The sequence below is a fragment of the Dermacentor variabilis genome, chromosome 1 (assembly GCF_050947875.1).
Source record: "Dermacentor variabilis isolate Ectoservices chromosome 1, ASM5094787v1, whole genome shotgun sequence".
Taxonomy (NCBI): domain Eukaryota; kingdom Metazoa; phylum Arthropoda; class Arachnida; order Ixodida; family Ixodidae; genus Dermacentor; species Dermacentor variabilis.
In genome coordinates, this window is record NC_134568.1 from 46,145,231 (window position 1) to 46,165,941 (window position 20,711).

Genomic DNA, 20,711 nt, shown 5'->3' on the forward strand with positions numbered 1-20,711 from the left:
ATGAAATCAAGTATGTGCGATACAATGTTTATATGGCTTTAAAATATGATGTAAGCAGCGCGTGTAGATGGGGGGGAGGGTTCCGTCATTCCGGTTGAGGGTGCTATCTGTGATTTGGATTAGGAGGGATTCCAAGTGGTGTCTTGATGTCAAATTTCTCTCTTTTTCTAATATCTTGGCGTTATCCCAATCAATCCTGTGGCCCAAGTCATCTGCATGCTCTGCCAAGGCGTTTGAGGCGACTTTTTTCTTTTTGACATCGTTGATATGCTGCTTCAACCGCTGTTCGAAATTTCCTGTCTCGCCGATATATACGCAGTCGCAGTCTTCACATGGAATCCCGTAGACGATGCCAGGAAACTTAGTCTTTGGAAGCTTGTCTTTCACGTTTACCAGCCGGTGGCGTAATTTTTGGGACGGTACGTGAGCTACCTGAACGTCATAGCCGCGTAGAACGCGGGCTAAGCCCTCGCTCACACCGGGCACATACGGTATGGGGGCGCGTTTTCTTGGGAGCACACAGTCAGGCCTTGGGGGCTGAGACAGATGGCGTTCCACCGAGTTCACAAACGACCTCGGGTAGCCACATGCGGAGAGATTACGGTGAACCTCTTGTAGGTCGGCAGCCCGGCTTTGTGGCGTTGTGCAGATACGCTTGGTTCTGCCGACAAGAGAGGCTACTACCGATCTCTTCTGGTTCATCGGGTGTACTGAATTAAAATGCAGATACCTGCCTGTGTGTGTGCTCTTTCTGTACACGGTAAATGTCAGACTGCGCCTGTCACGTTTTACGAGGACGTCCAGAAAAGGCAGCTCGCCATCTTTTTCTTCCTCGACTGTGAATTGCATAGACGCTTCAATACTATTTAAATGTGACAAAAATGAAGGAATTTCTTCTCGCTGAATTATGCAGAACACATCGTCTACGTAACGTAGGAAGACTCTGGGCGGCGAGTTGAAAGAGGCGAGTGCTCGACGCTCAAGCCATTCCATAGTTAAATTTGCAGTAGTAACCGAAATGGATGCGCCCATCGGTGTCCCGTGCACTTGCCTGTAGAAGGTGCCTTCAAAAGTGAAGTAGGTGTTCTCCAGGCAGAACAGGAGGAGCCTCTTCAAGTCAGGAACGTCGAAGGGCGTCCTTTCTGGTAGGGTAGGGTCATCGTCCAGAGCGGCGGTGCAAGTTTCCGCGGCGAGTCGAATAGGAACGCTTGTAAAAAGCGACACGACGTCGAACGAGACAAGCGCTTCCTGATCGTCGGGAGTAAAATCACGAATCTTGTTTATGAAGTCTTCAGAATGTTGAACGTGCGTGCTGCCTCTACCAACGAGAGGGGAAAGAACCTTATGAAGGTATTTGGACAGTTTTTGAAGCGGAGAGCGAGTAAAATCAACAATTGGTCGCATCGGGAGGTTAGGTTTATGTATTTTTGGCAAACCGTAGAGCGCCGGCGCCGAACCGTTTGTGCACAGAAGGGAGAAGTATAATCCTTTGTGCCTTGGATCTACAAACCGGAACACATCCGTAAGAAGCTTCTGTAGCTCCCTCTGTATCTTCAGCGTGGGATCCTTCTTCAGACGACTGTACGTTGCCTCGTCCGCAAGAAGTGACAACATCTTGTCACGGTAGTCAGTCCTGTTGAGTAGCACCGTGGCGTTGCCCTTGTCAGCCGGGAGGATGACGAGATTTTGGTTTGAGCGAAGGTCCTTGATCGCCTTCTTCATGATGCCTCCCGACCAGACGGGCTTCCGTCAAAACCTCGACTTCATTGTAAAGCCTACAAATAATAAAGCCGAGGCAAGCTTAATTGCAGCTCTTTTTTTTTTCATGGAAGTACGGAAAGTGATGAAAGGAATGAATGGGGCGTCTGATTAAAAATGTTGGGTGCGTGCAGACCACTTGGTATGTCTTCAAGAGTTGTTCGCGTAGCATTCGACAGATGGTAAGCGCGATCATCATTAGCTAGACTTGGCACACAACATATCGCTGTGACAAGTTCAGGGTGCGATCATTACACGGGAAAGAAAAAAAAAACAAATTTTGACGACAAAATTCAGGGGAGCGATCATTACGCGAGTGCAATCATTATGCGAGTAAGCACGGTAGTATGCTGGGCATGTCAGTGGGCTAACCTCTCCAGATATCATTAAACATTCACTCGCTCTCTCTCTGATGGTATATGAAATGCCCAATGGTTTTCTTTTCCAACACCTGTGATATTTATGGTCCTGTTCTAAGTATGGCTTTTCATGTTTGTCTCTTTGCAGGCAAAGGTTGTGTGGCACTATGTGTAGAAAATGTGCAGAGAGTGCAAGAACTTTCCCCATTAGAAGTTGTAGAAATGTTCGTCACCATTTTCTGCTTCCTGAAGGACTCAAGTGAGGTTTCACAGCTGTTGCTTGATGACTTCCGATCTTGCCAAGGATACGTGTTCCTTTCGGAATTTCTCCTAAGGTAAAATGCACTTCGAATGTTAGACTTGGCGATGGTTGCTTGCTGTAAGCATCATTTTCCTTTGATGTGTTTTTGTTTAGCAATGTTTAAAGAATGAGCATGATAAAATGTCACCCTTGATAGCTTTCTTTTAGCAACACACATTTCGCTAAATGTGTGTTTTATTAAAAATGCATAATAATTTAGTATAAGATTGTTTTCTGCCCGAAGATAAACTGCGTGTAGTTTTTGAGACATTTTCAGATTCGTTCGGCTTCTGCAGTTTTGCATAAAACTAGGAAGTCTTTCATGTAATCAAATACCTTCAAAACAACCTCTTTAGGCTGCTTTTAGTAGTTATAATTATGCCTGTTTGTGTTGAATTTGAGTTTTTTGAGCTGTCTTTGGCAAGAACCCCAGAATATGTTAATGAATTTTTTTTATGCAAAAGTATACAATTGGTGCATTTCTGTGCCAACTGTGGATAGTTGGTTTGGTCTTTTAATACAAAGAGTACACCATGGTCAGACTTTTTATATGTCATTATTAAAGAAAGAAAATGTTATAAATTCCAGACTGGAGCAAAATAGCTCCCAGGAAGCTTGTGAAGCACTGAGAAACCTTGCTGTACTAATGACATCGCTCACCACTTGTGGCTACTATGAGCTGAAGCCTAGCCAAGCCAGCACAGGTTCACTTTTCCAGATCCCTGGATTTACGTTACCACAGCCATCTGGCAAAGGTTTGTAGAGCTTGCCCTCCCCCCCCACCTCCTCCAATCATGTTTGGTGCTAGAAAACAAGGAAAAAGAGATCCTGCAACTTGACTTGCCCATCCATTTTCTGCTTCTGTTTCACTGATTATATAGTCTAATTTCATTATTTTGACATTGGTTATTATTTATATTGCCTAATTCATTATTTTGATGCACATGTGTATTTTGGCCAATGGGCTTACTGGCTTGCAGTCTGTGCCAATCGCATGCCGATCCTGTGTGAATATGCTGATAGCACAGCTGCATATTAACAATGGTGCAAAACGTATTTGTAATGTAGCTATGTCCACATGCCATGTACTGCCATGCCATGCTATCAGCGAGCCACCAAAATTTACAGGAGACCCTTTTTTTCACTTGTCATAGGCACCATGCTTGCATTTCTGTTGTGTAAACCCGATCATGATTTTTTTTTCGCTGATATCGGCAAGATTTTTTAACAAATATAGGATGCAAACATTGTTTGACTGTATACCACCAGATGCTTGACTGATCGCACATGTGGCATTGTGCATACCATATAATGTACAGCATAATGTTCCTTCTATTTTTGCGAGCTAGTATGGGACAGTTAGTCTCCTGTGAAGTAATAATGTGAGTAAAGTGACTTGTATATAACACGTGCATGAATTTTTCCAAATGAATACCTGTTGAAATTACTCAGTTTAAACATGTGCAACATGCATGCTGATTGCCAGTGAATTTTCCCATGCTTCTGCAGGTGCAGAAATACTAATGTTAAAGTTTGCACGGTAGTTGTGCAGTATTGGTCAACTCAGATTGGTGTTTTAGAGCATCAGGCAGTCTGTAGAGTCATCTTTATTTAGCAATGTTAGAATCGAACAACCAGAGCTAGAACCTGACATCCCTTGCAAGGAATGAAGAATGGAACTCGACATTAACAAAGATGATAATGAAAGCTATTTCTTGGTCTTTTGGGCAATTCTTGAATTATTCTGAAACTGTGTTGCAAGGTCAATAGTTTACGATGCATTGCAAAAAAAAAGGTTTGTTATTATTATTGCTTGGCTGCTTAGGTTGGCATTGAATGGTGCAGTGTTGTTGAATACTATGTCAAACACTTTAAAAAAGAAAGAGTCGGTGCTTTCCAGGCCATATGTGAACACTACACAACACATCACCACCCTAGCGGGGATGCAGCCATATCGGTGGCATAGCTGCCTTCTGTGTAATTTCAAAAAATGGCAATTTTTATTCTGCTTTATTTACTATTACCAATGTATACATGTTTGTGAAATTTGTCAAAAAAATTTTACGCATGGCTTACACATTTACAGGGACAAGCGTCAGAAATATTCAAGCATTCCAAGTGCTTCAGACTGTTTTTCCAAAAGTGAGTTTAGAACATGCTTATTTACTTGTATGGTGCTTGCAGTGTCTGTGAAGATTGTAGGAGAGAGAGCTGTACTTAAGTGAATTTACTGTGAACTCTGGCAGCAAGTCATTGACTACTCCTCACTTAGCATGTTAAGAGCCTGCTGGAGAATGGTGGTAAATACTACATATTCAGCTCAGTAAAGGCAGTAATGCAGTCCTCCAAGTATGAAAAGATTCTGCTCTAATACTTAAGTTTTGACATATTACATGTTGATAAGCAACATACCTTATGCAGTCGACAATAAATTTTTCGTACATGCCCGATAATTCGGACGCCTTCGCGGCTCCGCCACAAAACCCATAGAGCTAATATATAAGGATGTCTGAAATTTCAGACGCTGAAATCCTTTTCCATTCGATTTTAGGACTTTTGCCACGAATGTAATTTTGAAATGGCGTTATTCAAAGCCACCACCGCTGTCATTTTGATTATCTTGCAGCGTCAAACCAGCGCTCTCGTACATCGAGGCAGCCATAGGCACTGCAGCAATGCTAGGCTTAGCTGCTTCGACATCGTTACCGCGCTTCCTTCTGTACGGGGCCGTGCTTTGCAGTGAAAAAATTCGCTGCTGTCAGCAATGGCGCCGACTCTGTCTTTGTATGGCTTTGAAAAAAAGTGGCAGAAGTCAAGCGTTGCATTATGGAGGTTCCCAAAGGTCACCTTCGCCGCAATAGAAAGGTGTTACACGGTGAAGCATACAAAGACTGGAAAGGGGCTATGTCTTAACACAGTGTGAGCACCGATACACCTCATAAGTTTACTGGCAGGCCTTCAGAGCTATTTCGGATGTGCCTGTGACGATTTGAGCCTTTGGGGGCAGTAAGGGGCATGTATTCTTTTTTTTTTTTTTGCACTGCCACATTCTTTCTATGTGGCAGTCCGAGGGGGAGTCCGAAAAATCAGAGTTTGGCTGTACCGCTACTATTGCTACTATTTAGAGAAGTGCTGGTCTGCGTAAACTCACATTTAGAGGAGTTTTTAGCTAACATATAGTTATGTTTCTTATATGAAGATGCTATTTAGTGGCATTTGGACACATTGTTCATTGCTGTTCATGTAAGCATTATGCACTAAGTGTACTCCTAATACTATCTTTTATACGAGTGGTTGTAATTGAAATAAGGACGAGTCTACTTAGTATACTTTGAGTTTCTAAAGTTGGGATGCACCGTAAGTGACAATGCCTAGTACTGTACATATATGCATACAACATGACCTCCACTTTCGGTGATGTGAATAGTCTTCTTTTTCACGTCCGAAGCCACACTGCTCTTGACGTGCATTTTGAACAAGTCACATAAGAGGTACTGTAATTAGTTATCTGTGGTGCTCTTTAGGAATTTAGGCTTTGTACCATTATTATGAAGTCAACAGCTACCTAAAAAAAGCAAAAAAGAAGTTGTAGAAATTTTCCATGTCATTAGTCCTTTAAGCACTTCAGTGATGTGAGGGAAGATTCACTCATTTGCTGTGCAGGCAAAAATGTGGGTCTGTGAAAAAGGCAGCCATTGTGAAAGAACTGTATGCAATACTGTTCCATTTTGGACTTTGTAAAGAATGCATGCATAGTCATTGGTGGGATTGTTCAGTTCCAGTAAATAAGACTTGTGCAAGGGCTGAACCTGATTTGTTTATGACAGTAATAAGTTTATTTGCAACTGAGAAATAGCTGTTATCACTTATCAGCTCTCTTCAGCTTCAGCTTACGTTAGTGTAGCAGGGGTGAAAAATTGTTCCTCTAGTTGCAGCAACTGTGGCTGAATTACTGGCACAATAATGGCAACAGTAATCTCCAGCTGCATTGTAACTTATAGACTAGTACCGTTACACTTATGAATCTGGACATCACAAGAATACTTTCTGAAGCACCTCAAGTGTAAAAAGAAAAGAAAGCTTTAGCTTTGGTCCCCCTTTCGTTGTCTGTCACTCTAAGTGTTTTGCTTTATAAGTACTAAAACTTCATTCTGATGCACTAGAAAACTACATGGCATGCGATGAATTGTAAGCAAAACAAAATGTATATTTAATGGAAAACAACAGAATTACACTGCTTAAAGGCAGAGCACCCTGGGCAACACTGGTTCTAAAATTTTTATTTTCTACAGGCCCAGACAGTGCATTTGTCATCCCTGCTTCTTGATGCCATCAGTACCATCTACCATTCAGACAAAGCGAATTATTTCATTCTCGAGTCCAGCCATCCCTTGTCACACTTTTCAGAGAAGATCCATCTTAAAACTTCAGAAATTCAGGTTCGTTTCTTAGTATGTTCTTCTTTCTTTTTTTTTCTATGAAGTGTGCTAGGTCTACCTGTTGATGCCTCTTTTTACTTGTTACAGGAAAAGTTCTTTAAGCTTCTGGAATTCATTGTCATGGATCTAAAATTTGTTCCATGCAAAGAACTAATCAGCCTTAGCATCCTTCTGAAAACCAACAGGTATTGTGTTCATTGTAATATAGCACGAAATGCATGCGACTTAGAGTTTTAAAGGTGTGTTAGACATCTTAAAGGAATACCTGATAGAGGTGTGATGTTTTATGTACAGGGTAATTTAGTTATTTGATCAGCTTAGACTCATGCAGCATGCATGAATTTGATGCTCAACCTTACGGTGCAAAAATAATGTTTTAGTGAGCTTTAAGAAGTCCTTGATAGGTCTCACTGGAGCTCAATTACCCCCGGCGTCACCAGGACTCGAAAACAACTTGACAGTACCTAATAACTGGCAGAGATACTTAGGAAATCTTACGATGGTACTATATCCATTGTATAATCTCAGTGAGTGTGAAAGTAAAGTCTTCCAATGTATTGGAATACATTATCATGTTAAATTAACAGATAGAGCATAAGTCTTGTGGTTCAGTGCTTGTAGGTCTTACATACCGAACCATGTTATAGCCTGTGACCATTTCCTAATGCCATGAGCTGCATTCTCACTAACTGTGGACACTTCTGGCCCTTGCAGCTCGGTGTCCTGTTCCATCATATGCCTGCACACGCTTGCAAACATCCTGCAGTTTAATGCTGTATTCAAGGACGTTTATCGTGAAGTGGGGCTGCTGGAAGTGCTGGTCACGTGCCTGCATCGCTATGCAACTGTGCTCAAGGAGGCCTTTCCCGATGGTGCCGCAGAACCTGTTGGTAAGACTTGTAATGCTCGTGTATAGGCAGTTCACTGATTGATAGAGACAAGTTTGCTGTGTTACATGTGCATCTGGTGCACATTGCAGTGCACTGCATTTAGGACTGCTTTGTAGGAGTGAGCGAATATGAAAGTGAATTTGAAGGATAAAAACCAAGGTGTATCGAATCGAATATTTTTAAATTATTTTTCAAATATGAATACTATTAGTTTTGCAGAAATGCAATTTTTTTCACCAACCAGAGGTACGAGAAAAAAAAAAGCAGGTTTATTGTACAGCAAATAACATACAGGAAAATTACGCTTTCTGGTCGTCAAAGTTCTCTAGTACAACACTTTTGTTTGACAGTATCATAACCGCAGTTATTTAATGTTGTCATGAAAAAATGATAGCTGCTCGACATGTTTGGGGAGTAGCAACCACCCTCCTGCATTTCACAATTCCTTCAGACATTGAAAAGAGCTGCTCACTGGACACACTAGTATCTGGTATCAGCAGGTATCTCTTCACAAGCTGAGCCAACAGTGGACACCATGCTTAAACCACTGCTCACATGAATCTACATTTTGACCCTAATTTCATGATGCACTTATCTTTCAACATGTGCTTTTTGCAGTGAAAATTGCTGCCAGTTGATAAGCTTATAAAAGTCTCTCAACAGGGCTGACATGGAAAGAGCCTTTTCAGAAGCTTTTATTGTTGAAGAAATATCTGGGTTCCTTGGTGTTGAAATTTTCCTTCCTTCTTCTAAAGCCTGTTTTTTAATCCAGTTTACCATTGAAGAGTCCTTGGAGTACTCAACTACTTTAGAGCAAGAGTCTGAAAATATTGCCAAGCTTGCTACTTGGTCAAACTTGTAGTTTCAAAATCGTGTTTTTAGACATTTAGCCAGATTAGTAGCAGAGCAGGATTTCCACCTGGTGGCTGGTATTGTCCAGATGTATGAAGAGGCAGTGTGGGTACTTGACCTGATTACGTTGGGTAGCCATCATCGCCAGCAGTGGCCCTTCTTATTTTTTATATGCTTCACTTCACGACCATTATGCTTCACCGCGTAACAAGTCTGTACTGGGGCAAAGCTAACTTAAAGAGCCGACAAGGCAATTTTTGGAGGTTAATCCACTGCGGTTGCTTAGTGACTATAATGTTAGGCTGCTAAGCACGAGGTCACGGGATTGAATCCCCACCACGGCGGCTGCATTTCGATGGGGGCAAAATTCGAAAACACCCATGTACTTAAATTTAGGTGCGGGTTAAAGAACCCCGGGTGGTCCAAATATCTGGAGTCCTCTCACTACAGCATGCCTCATAATCAGATGGTGGTTTTAGCACGTAAAATCCCATAATTTCATTTCATGTTTTGAAGGTTCGAATATTTCAAATAGTAAATGTGTTTTTCGAATTGAATTGAATACTAACATATTTGCACACCGCTACTACTTTGTCTCAATGAAATATCACATTTAATGGCTGCATTGCCACATCTTATGAAAATAAGTATATAATTGCCGCTGAATTTTTCTAAACGTGGAGAAGGCCCTAAAGATTTCTAAGTTATTGGGCAGTCGGAAGAAACGAATTTCAATGACATAAAATATTTTTCATTTTGTTGAACTTGAGAGTCACCGACCAAAGATACGGTTTCATGCCATGTTGGCGATATTTTCACTTTGGCGGTATGAAACGAAGCCTGTGAAGCTTTTGTGCCCACTCCGCAGCGGCGGCTGATGGTGTTGCCCACTGTGGGACGATGCTATCAGCTGACCGATCTCCATGCAGTTTGACTAGTGCGGCACGAAAACCCGTCAGGTGCCACAAAGAAAGCTGAAATCAGCTTAAAGCTGAAAATTGTATGAAATCAATGTGACAGTTGACAACCCATTCTTCATGCCTGCCATGCTTGCTGTAAATTTGCAACATTGCACACATGTGTCATGTCTGAGAATATTAGCAAGATCCGTTGTGGCATTAGGAATTTCGGTTGCCATCATGCATTGCTTCTGTAGTATTGGCTCTATGAGCAAAAAAGTTGCAGTTTCACCCAATAGGCGAAGCATTGATAATGATAGCAACGTAATAAGACAGTTAAAGTTTCGTAGTTTTATCGTTTGTGTAAATTGCAGTAAACATTCACTTACTAATTAACCAGTATAGTGACAAGCACGTATAGGGAGACCATGAACACTCACTACCACAATGCTGGCGGGAAGAGCACAGACATAGGGGAGTGTACGCTTTGTCTTGCTTCGTCTCCAAAACTGTAGATTACATGACCTACAGCACTAAACTCACAGGAAAGCAGTGCATTAGCTCCATGATAGGGTGCGTAGGCAGTGTATGCACCCAGTTGTGCCTGCCGGGATAGAGGAGAGGAGACACGCTCGCCCCCTTTCCCAGCATGTGTTTGATCACATTGCTACCACCCCTTCCTGCCACTTTCACAGGTGCACGCGTGAAGCCACTATTCTTCTCGGTTCACTCTGCGCACTCCCTTGCGTCTACAGCACTTGTCACACGAGGCTTGGTAGGATTTTATCACACTTGGATTTTATACGAAACATTCTGAGAGGGTGGGTCTTGCGTTTAGTACTAGTACTGCTACTCCATGTTTATCAGACGCTGCTCTGCTCGGCGGTGGTTCTCAGCCGCGCAGCACACAATTTGAGAGGTGCATTCGCAAGCAACCGAATTGAGTTCAACCATTTGACCATTTGTGCCTGTGGCAGTTTCCATTTATTGCCTCGGTATTCCTTCGCGACCAGTGAAATTTCGTTATGTTGAAATTGCATATAAACACACTTCGTCATACTATTGGGGTTCAAGTACATGATGTTCTATGGACGCAAAGTTACAAAAGGTTAAATACTTTGTTACACATTGACAATTTCATTATATTGAAGTTCATTATATGAAGGTTTAACTGTAGTTTACATGTAAATGAAATGCTTGTTTTATTTCATTCTGGGCATTCGTGTTAAGAAAAGCGAGAAAATGCTGCTGCTTGTTTTTAGCACATGAATAATAAAAGAAAGGGTAATGTTATGCATAGAGGTTACTTTAGATAGATTATTATGCCATGTGTATCGGCATGCTAATTTTACTATGAATCAGTGGTATTAAAATGTGTTTTTTGTGCACTTAATTTCTTGAAGCTAGGCTTTGAAGACTGCATTCTACTTTGTTATAGGTGTGTGATCTTTTAGTTAAATAGCTGAGTGTTGCTTAGAACACACAATCTGGATGAAGTTATTGTTGGTGCGTGATAGGAGGGGAGCATAAATTGTATAACATCTGTCCCATAATATTTTTTTCCTGAAGGGGCCTGCATTCGGATTGTGTGAGTCTGTAAGTAATGAGAGTTCTACCAGCTATAAGTAGATGTGAGCTTTGAGGAAATATGAGATATACCAGATTAGTAAGTATGAGTAAAGGAATGTTCTAGAGAGAACTTGTTCCTTCAGCAGTAATGGACCATGTAAAACATTAGTATGTTTCACAGCCAAATGCAGAAGTATATGTGAGATGAATGATGTGTGAACTTTTACTGCCATATTCTCAATTGTAGGGCTACAAGTTCATATGTTGTGCAATGAGGCACCTTTTTTTTGTATGTGTGTGGTGATACCTTTTATATAAACATATTAGATGCGTGTAATCTTTTGTGTCCTCTTGCTTGTTGCACATTTCAGCAAAGGTTCCTATTCCTGATGAACAGCAGCAAATGGGCTCTCTTGTTATGGAAACTCTCACTGTTCTCTTGAACGGCAATTCAAACAATGCAAGTGAGTAACCCCATGTTCTTAAACTTTGAGTGACACAAAATTTACATTGTTAGTAGAATCTTACCTAGTTGCACTGAAGGGAAGTATAGTACATGTTTTACTATGAAGATAAATATAGTTTCCCAACCCCTTCAGTTCCTTTTCTTTTTCTTTTTTTTTTAAATCTATGTAAAGGATACAGGCTCTGAAAAGCATAAATTGGGGCATACATTTGCAGCCATCTTAGCCCACTATGACCTATGATGAAACTGTGGGTGTGATTTTGATAACATTTGCGAATAATGAAAGCATAAAACAAATATCACGTTTTCAAAAAAGTCATCAATAAATATTTATTGGTTGTCAAGTAGCAGTGGTGTACTACATCTAGTAAACTGGGTGCATGGAGTTTCGATGGCCAAGGCACTTGTCACTGCACTTTTACCTCCTCGTATGAAATATTTGGAAGCACCCTTTTTCAAACCACAAAGTGGCCGTGCACTTTTCACATCTCCATGTTGCTCGGGCGTGACAAGATCAGCATCGCAGCTGCTTTCCGTTTTTTTTTTTTTCCAAGTAGCAACCGTGACCATCTGCCTGAGCGTCCAAACACACTTACAGTGACACCCAGCAAGCACGGCGAAGACAACGCCGACATCGCGAGTGCCGCTAAGGTGTCCTCAATAATTATATAGCGATGTAACCATTTTGGTGGAATATTGTTGCAGACATTGCTGACCTAAAATAACCGCAGACGTCGTTCATGGCGAGAGCATCGTTGTTGTCGTCATCGCCTTCCTCCTCATCTGTATCTTCTGCTGGTTCTGGCGGTGCAATCACAATATCAGTGTCTTCTATGTTTTCTGCACTCTCAGCTGCATCTAGAGCATTATGCAAGCGACAAAAGGACTTTCTTCCAAAGATAACCTCCATATTCATGCTGGAACACAACTGAACATGAAAGCACAGATTTGTGACTGCTAATGCCCATTGTACTATAAGTACACGAAACTTTGAATCTGTGTTCCATTCTTTGAAATAAAGCGGTAGATACGACCGTTTGTTTCTAACACTCTTAACATATGTACCAAACACCATATAAAGCAGGCGAGCAGTAACATCTGAAAAGCGAGTACTCACCCCAATTTTGTAGTGTCGTTGGGTGGGAAGAAACGGAGTGGACAGGACGGATGCTAACTCCGCTTCTTCCCACCCATATTTCCACTCAACAATACTACATGATGCACCCCAACTGGCCCAACAGTCTACGCTTCACCCAAATTTGTTGTGAGTCCACAATTTTGCTAGAATTGACACGAAATTATTGCATATGGATGAAACAGTAGATTCTGCCTTGTATTAAGGTGTGTGTGTGTGTGTACCCTCTGGGTACAAGAAACAGAAATAGCTAAAAGGAAATATCCAGCTGTTCAAGAGGTAGGGATGCGAAATCAAGTGTACTAGTTCTAGTACAGTGGGCGCTAATGGGTTAAATTAAGGTTGTATTTACAAGAAGTTTCAATGTAACTCTACAATTAAGGGTTGCTATTTTGTAGCGATGCATTTTTCGATGCAACGCCTTTTTGCGCTTTCCGCATTGTGTGTGTTCAAATGCAATCACTCACAAACGCGAAAACCGTGAGAAGGCATAAGCATCGAAAAAGGCATTGCTACAAAATAGCAGCCCAGATCTTTCGCCAAAGTCCTGTTGCGAGACTCCAGTGGCTATGATGCTCTGCTGCTGAGCATGAGGTCATGGGTTTGATTCCTGGCTACAGTGGCCGCATTTCAGTGTGGGTGAAATGCAAAAGCGCTTGTGCACTCAGATTTAGGTGCACATTAAAGGCGCCCTGAACCACTTTTTGTCGAAGTGGGGAAAGGCATTTAAAGTAAAAATAGGCTATTTCAGCAGCGCTTTGCTGCAAAAAGTACTTCAATGCGTTCAGCAAAAGCAGAGTTATTGGCAAGCAAACACGGCCTCCACTGTGCTCCCGCACCTTCTTGAGTGCCTTGTACTGCGAAAGCTATGGCACAGAGGGGTGTGCCCAAAACGCTTCGCCTTCTAAATGTCACGTGGCGCATAGTTAAGATATTATTTTGGATGTTAACATAGGCGCCACGACTTCTGCCTTTGGTGCCTACGATGCGCTAAACATAGGTTGTCCTAAGCAAGCCACAGTACACTTAGCCAGGGTACTCATGGCGGCTGCGGTATCCATGCCATGTGGCTGGCTGCAGCTTGATGTCAGCTATCGGCCAATAGCAGCTGTCTTAGGGAATGATGAAATAATGCATCTGATGACGAAATAGTTAGTCTATAAGAGAGTGAGGACACGGCCTTCTGTTGAAAAGAGAGTGTTTGAGAGAAAGGTGACTTCGCAATCTGCTTGCGAGCTCCACGCACCGCGTTCGACAGCAAAACTTGGCTGAGATGTTCACAGCAGCATGTGCTACCCTCAAACTATGTTATTTCACCAAGCCCGAGGGGTGGTTCTGGGCCCCTCTAAAGAAACTTTAGGCGGTCAAAATAAATCCTGAGCACTCCACTACAACATCACTGTTAAATGCTAAACCCCAAAATGAATCAATCAGAAAGGTAATCAGTATTAGTGGTGCTCAAAAACGTTACGAGTGAGTGACACTACCTCTCACAGTTTCTTGAGCTTTTCAGCAATGAAAATTAAACAAGGCTGCCCCCTTCCCCAGTACTACATGATTCAATACTAACAGGTGTAGTCATGCATGCAGTGGCTGTGGTATTCTTTAAAAAAGAAAACCTGTGATGCATGTAAAATTTCTGATATCAGTTTTGTTGGCTTTCTACAGAATGGGACTAATTTTGCTGTTTATGCCTTCTCAGTGCACTGTGCTTGATCTCATATTTATTTAGTTTATTTTTAAAATGGATTACATTGTCAGATAAATTTTGCATATTGTCTTTGTAATTAAGTTGGGCAGTTACTCTCCAGCACTGTTGGAGAGTAACTGGCTCTCATTGGCTCTCATTGAGACCTACAGTCTGCAGTACAAATGCCGCAGTGGACAAAATGACTGGGCGTACTGGCTGCAAAGCTCAGAGGGTGCAAACTCAAAGTGCCTCACAGTTTTCCTGTTCACGTCATTGTCGACACCGGCATCGACTTAAAGGGGTATTGTCACAAAAATTTTGCATTATGCTTTTTTTGCTTTATTAGAAAGCTGCCAACCCTGGGGGTGGCGAAACTACAGTGCCGTGCCAGAATTACCTGAATGCGCAAAAAATCACTGCTGTCCTCTTATGACCATTTCAAAGCATGCACCAGATGAAGCGCTGTTTCTGAACATATTGTTTACTTACAAAGGAACCTCTGTACGTTACATAAATCTTAGGGAGTGGCCATATGGTATCACAAACCACTGATATATGTGTCAGTCAGCCTGGTCAAGTGGTTGCAAGTCACACAATGTACCAGCTGTGATTGCTCAGTGGCTATGGTGTTGGGCTGCTGAGCAACGAGGTCGTGGGATCGAATCCCGGCCACGGCGGCCGCATTTTGATGTGGGTGAAATGCGAAAACACCCGTGTACTTAGATTTAGGTGCACGTTAAAGAACGCCAGGTGGTCCAAATTTCCGGAGTCCTCCACTACGGTGTGCCTCATAATCAGAAAGTTGTTTTGGCATGTAAGACCTCATACTTTAATTTTTTAATTTTGTTGCACAGTGACTGTGTTGCCGAAAGCTTGATGCTCACCACATATACCGTTCTTTCCTCTTGCACTCTGTGCTTCTCTGCATTTAACTCGGCATACAGTGAAACCTCGTTAAACCATAGTTGGCCAGAGCTCGGAAAACGGGCATACTAAATGGTAGTACTGCATAACCGAAATAGCATGAGATCACCCACTTACCTGTCAAAAACGCAACTCAGAGAGAGTGCGATGAAAGGGGGAAAAGGCATGCAGTATTTATTCACTTCGCACGACAAGAGTATTATTTTCGTTTGATGCCTCGGCGGCCTAGCAGTGACGACAGCAGCCAAACTTACTGAAGCTGTGAGTTAGCTTTTCAGCCAGCCTCCTCTTCTCGGCAAACACTCGCATGGCAGATCCCTCGTTGGCATTGCATGTCCTCCGTGCACGCGGGCGGTAGCGTTGCAGAAGTTGCAGGGCGCCTCTTTGATTTGATTGTGGGGTGCTGTTCTCGTTGCGACGATTGCATTCATGAGGCTGACGTAAAATGCAGCTTCAGCCACTGTCTGGCCTGAATCGCCCTTGCTGTCGCTTTCCGTGTCGTCCTCATCACTGTCACTAGTCAACACTTCGGCGATAACAGAGACAACGATGGCAAAGGGTCGAACCTCGTAACCGACATCTCTTCGCGGTCGCAGCAGCGCTGCCGAGCAACTGCTTCGCATTCCAAATGCCACACACCGTAGTCAACAGTAGATCCCTGTCGCATGCCAGCGCTGACTTCATGTCACGTTCGATAGCACAAACTATGTCTAATTTTTTTTCTATGCTGAGCACCTGGCGTCTTTTTTATTTGAGCTTCGGCATGACGGGAGTCCTTGTTTGCATGAGGCCACAACGCTCTCTGGCATGGCGCTGAAATGATGTTGATGTGGCTTCACGCACAAATGCACAGGGCGCTTGAAGGCTGTTGTTCTGATCTCTGAGGCTTGTTGTTCTGCCGAGCCACCCGATAGATGCGACGCACTGCCGTGTTTGCGCGACGAAAAGAGGAAACACTACGTGTTAACCGATACATACGTAATAAGCTGGTACGGTTTATGCGGATACAAAACACTTTATGTTCAATGACTGCCGAGTCGGGGATTTGACTTTACTACTTTTAAAACGAAACTACTGTTTAAGCGGGTATGGTTTAACGACGTTTTACTGTAATAATCTTAGTGCCCTGCTGTCACTTCTCTCAGAACATGCCGTGCCATTTGTCTTTTCCACCTTCTGTCCCCTATTATCTTATCATCTAAAGCTTTCAGCAAGACGATCGCAGTGAGGCTTCGACTACTTTACCCACTCACGCATCAGTGATACCACAGGACCCCCCCCAACTCCCAATTTTCATTACATACAAAAGAGCCTTTGTAAACAACCCTTATGCCAAGAAATCTGGCACACTTTTTGAATTTTTCCCATTAAAAGATGTTAGAATTAGAAACTGGAACTTCCAGCAAAATGCTCGTTTTTCCTTATGTCCTTATTGTGCCTATTCAACATTATAGCACAAATATGTGTCTAGAAACATTTAAAGGCATCTTTATCATGCCTGTATAAATGCCTAGATATATGCTGGTGCCTATATTACATTTTCGAAGCCTTAATGTGCCTTTTTCCATGTTTTGTCCTAGCCTCACTTTGTTTATGATGTTATAACTGCAACTTAGCTGAAGGCAGCCGATTATTACGAAAAACACTCCTGGTGTAAACGCAGCTATTAATAGCATTGTAGAAGACACTATGATGCACTTAAAGGGGACTTAGTGCACTTGTGTACTCCACGTTTTTAGGCAAGATCATAGAGAAACTTGAATGCTCGGGCACAACTCTGACCCAGAATGTGCAACTCATTTTGGACAGTCAGGAAATGTTAGCCACCATCCCCAATAGACCTGTATCTGTAGAGTTATCTCGAAACATCAATCTGTATTGGACAGAGATCCCGGGTTTTTGATACTAAAAGCACTATCAAAGGTTCTGACTGGCAACATTATTTTGAAAAGGAAGGCATTCACCAATAGCTAGTGTGGGAACTTCAAGGTGGCATTGCCGCTTTTCTTTCTCTTTTTTTTTTTTTGCCTTTTCTGACTTGCCAAATCTTTGCATGCTGTAAAGCTAAATTTTTCAGTGTCCCATCCGTGTAATCTAGTTTAAGTGTTCCTCTTTACTTTCCCTTCAAATTGCTACTCTGCGCACAGATGCATTGTGTTTTGTAAGCACAACTATTTGTCTACAGGCGTGTTCCGAGAATGTGGGGGCGCCCGGTGTGCGCACAACCTGGTGCCATACCGTTTGTGCCGACAGCAAGCGCTGGCTGTGGTGCAGCAGCTGGTATTGAGCAATGGTGGGGACGATGACATGGGCACCTTGCTGGGGCTCATGCACACGGCACCACCTCTGGCGCTTGACCTCAAGAACCACATCCTCAAGGTGCTTTTTCTACGGAGTCTTTAGCTAATCGGAAACAGATTTGTCAAATGCAGCCATATATGACTACACACTTTAGCTGCCTAACTGCCTCACCAATTGTATGGTTGCAATAAGTTTTTCATTTGTTTTTGGTGGGAATAATATGGAAAACTGAAAGAAGGAAAATAATATAAAATTGCTAGTCATATTTATTTCTGCTTAGTTTATTGCTTAGGGTTTACTAAAAAATTTTAAAATGAACTGAGCCAGGAAGTGTTAATGCACTGAACATTTCACTGTAAAGTTGAGGCTGCTGCTACAGTCAACACCAGATTTTTCGAACTCCCTAGGCTCTGCGAAGATGGCAGAAAAATCGGACTGTCCGAAAAAAAAAACAAAGGCATGAAAAAAACTGTTTTCGAAAACAAAAACGTCCTCAAGGGCTCAAATCGCCACAGCCTTGTCCGAAATAGCTTTAAAAGTCTGTGAGCACAATTATTAGTCATATCGGTGCTCGTACTGTAACATGTGGCGGCAAGTACATGCATGTATAATTAAGCAACGCATTTTAAGTCCCATGACAGTGGGCCCTTTGCACTCTCGGTATGCTTCACTGCAATACGTTGCGTATGCTTGAACGCGCAACATTGCTGTATTGCGGCGAAGCTGACTGTCGGGAATCGGAATTGTGCAATGTTGTGCCATGCCTTGCCGTCCTTTCCGCACCTTTAAGCGATCAGCGAGGATGACAAAGGTGGAATGTGTGCCATTGCCAACAGCGACGAATCCTTCAAATGTAAAACACGGCACCAAACAGCAGGAAGCTTGATAGCAAAGGTCAAAGCAGCTAGGCCTAACGACAGCACAAGACTACTATGGCTGCCAACAGATAGGCATGCTAGAGTGCTGGTGTGAGGCTGGAATATTAAAAGTGGCGGTGGTGGTGACTTCAATTAAAGCCATTTCGGACCTGCGGTCACAGAAGAAAGTCCGAGAAATCGGGTGGCGATGCATTTCAGCATCCGAAAATTTCAGACGTCCTTACACATTGGCTCTATGGGGTACATGGCAGTGCCATGAAGGCCCCTGAATTATCAGGCACGTTCAAAAAATTAGTCGTTGACTTCATAGAGCAAAAATGTTTCGTCCTTTCAAACATTTTTAACTCAACTTCTGTGGTGAAAGGGTCACTATAACTGAAATGCCTTCCATGGGCTTCTTGCATGATTTGTTAGTTGATAAACTTTAAGGTGGAAAGTTCACATTAAGTAGGGCCGTATACGTGGGCTCAACTGTGTTGAATTTATCATACTGTAGTTCATGGCTGGAAGGTATACCAGTGAAAAAACAATCTATGGTTTGTCAAACATAACAGTTGATATAAATAGGACAACAGGTGACTGTTGGCAACAGTTATGTTGGGACTATTCATTGATTTTTTTCATGCTGTCCTGTGCAGTCACTCCTCTTTGTGCTTCGGGAGAGCCATCGAACTCGAACTGTCTTTCGGAAAGTGGGTGGCTTTGTCTATGTTATGTCGGTCCTTGTTTCTATGGAAGGATGCCTGGCTGATCCTCCAAGGGAGCCATGGAATACAGGTGAGAAACTTGTCGACAGCTAAATGAGAGAGAGACAGAGAGAGAGAGAGAGAAAAAGAGAGTGGAAAGAAAAGGCAGAAAGGTTAACCAGGTTGCAGCTGGTTTGTTGCCCTACTCTGGGAGTATTGTTTCTTTTATCGCTCTGAGAATGTGGCAACGTGGTGACTGCTAAGGAGTATATCCTTAAACCTTATAGTTATGAAATGTTAAAATGTATATTCACATTGTTCGGCGTTAGGCATAACTGGAAGAAACCAATTATTGCTAATTGCACTGAGTGGCGATGTAATAGATTTTCATTACATGGGGTGATTATTTTTAAAGGGCCCCTCACCAGGTCTGGCCATCTTAAACTGGCAAGCGCAGTGCATACAATGAACATTAATAAACCTGCCTGCAAAGTACTACACCGCTACACGCCGTAAGAAGAGCTTAAATTTCAAACCAAACCCCATTTGCCCTTCTCCTTATGGGCGCCGCGCTCCAAGCCGGAAAGTCGACGTCTTTCATGGAAGTGTGCCTACATACATTGCAGTGCTGTGATGTCACTCATAGTGACATGTGACATCGAGAATTTTTCAAGGCAGCAGCATTTATTTGTTTAATCTGTTGCTTCAATAGACAAATTAAAGTTTAGAAAAATAATAAAACATACAAACCGAATATCTGCGTGTCTTTGTTTTACTTTGTACCGTAGCAAGAGAGATGTACTTCTGTTTCGTCTGCCTGTTCCCACACCGTGCACTCGTGCACACAGAGAGCAAAACTGTCATTTTTTACTGTGTTCTAGCACGCGATCATGCTCTGTGATCTGCTTGCATCTGCTTCAATGTTCGTGTAGCACTGACTTATACAGCTAGTCGTGTCTTCTCGTGCACAGCGCACAAGACTGCAGCGGAAGTGTGCTGCGCAGCAATAAAGCGGGAAAAAGAAATAAGGCAGGGCCCGTGACATATGCGTCACGTGATCCTCCAGCTCCAGTATGGGAGAACACAGGGAAGGAATTTCGTTTTTAGAGGCTAGATGGGGGGGGGTGGTGCAAATGGAGAAAATGTCTATGTTGGCGGGGACACTTGCTTCCTGAAGTCATGGGTTCTCGGCATTGAAATATTTCTGTCTCTGCTATTAATCAACCAGTTTGAAAAATTCTTGCAGTAGAACACTCCCTAGAGGGTGCATAACAACTTCCACCATATAACTAAAATTTGCTATGAGGCCTGGTGAGGGGCCCTTTAAGTTTTACAGAATTTTTAAAAATTGCCTGTAGCAGACAGCATAATTCTAGTCTAGCTGGATTATTCAGAGGTAGGCATTACTTCTACGAGAAATTGAAACACATAATAAACTAATATACAAACATTCACTAACATATTAATTAAATAATTTGTGGTACATATTGCAGTTTACGAATTGTGGCATGTAAGTTTGCAAGGCATACCCACTTTGAACAAATTTTGAGGACGGCACAGGTTT

General features: G+C 42.5%; 1 protein-coding gene across 1 annotated transcript in view; it reads left to right on the forward strand.

Moving 5' to 3' along the window:
• The window catches only part of bchs (WD repeat and FYVE domain containing 3 bchs), a 245,728-nt gene that overhangs the window by 31,467 nt on the left and 193,550 nt on the right, over window positions 1–20,711 (forward strand). Inside the window, exons 6-14 of the mRNA XM_075687061.1 lie at window positions 2,266–2,452; window positions 3,007–3,173; window positions 4,505–4,560; window positions 6,711–6,857; window positions 6,945–7,042; window positions 7,572–7,747; window positions 11,439–11,531; window positions 17,468–17,661; window positions 19,100–19,238. Coding sequence (XP_075543176.1) covers window positions 2,266–2,452; window positions 3,007–3,173; window positions 4,505–4,560; window positions 6,711–6,857; window positions 6,945–7,042; window positions 7,572–7,747; window positions 11,439–11,531; window positions 17,468–17,661; window positions 19,100–19,238 — 1,257 coding nt within the window. The remainder of the gene's footprint in view (window positions 1–2,265; window positions 2,453–3,006; window positions 3,174–4,504; window positions 4,561–6,710; window positions 6,858–6,944; window positions 7,043–7,571; window positions 7,748–11,438; window positions 11,532–17,467; window positions 17,662–19,099; window positions 19,239–20,711) is intronic.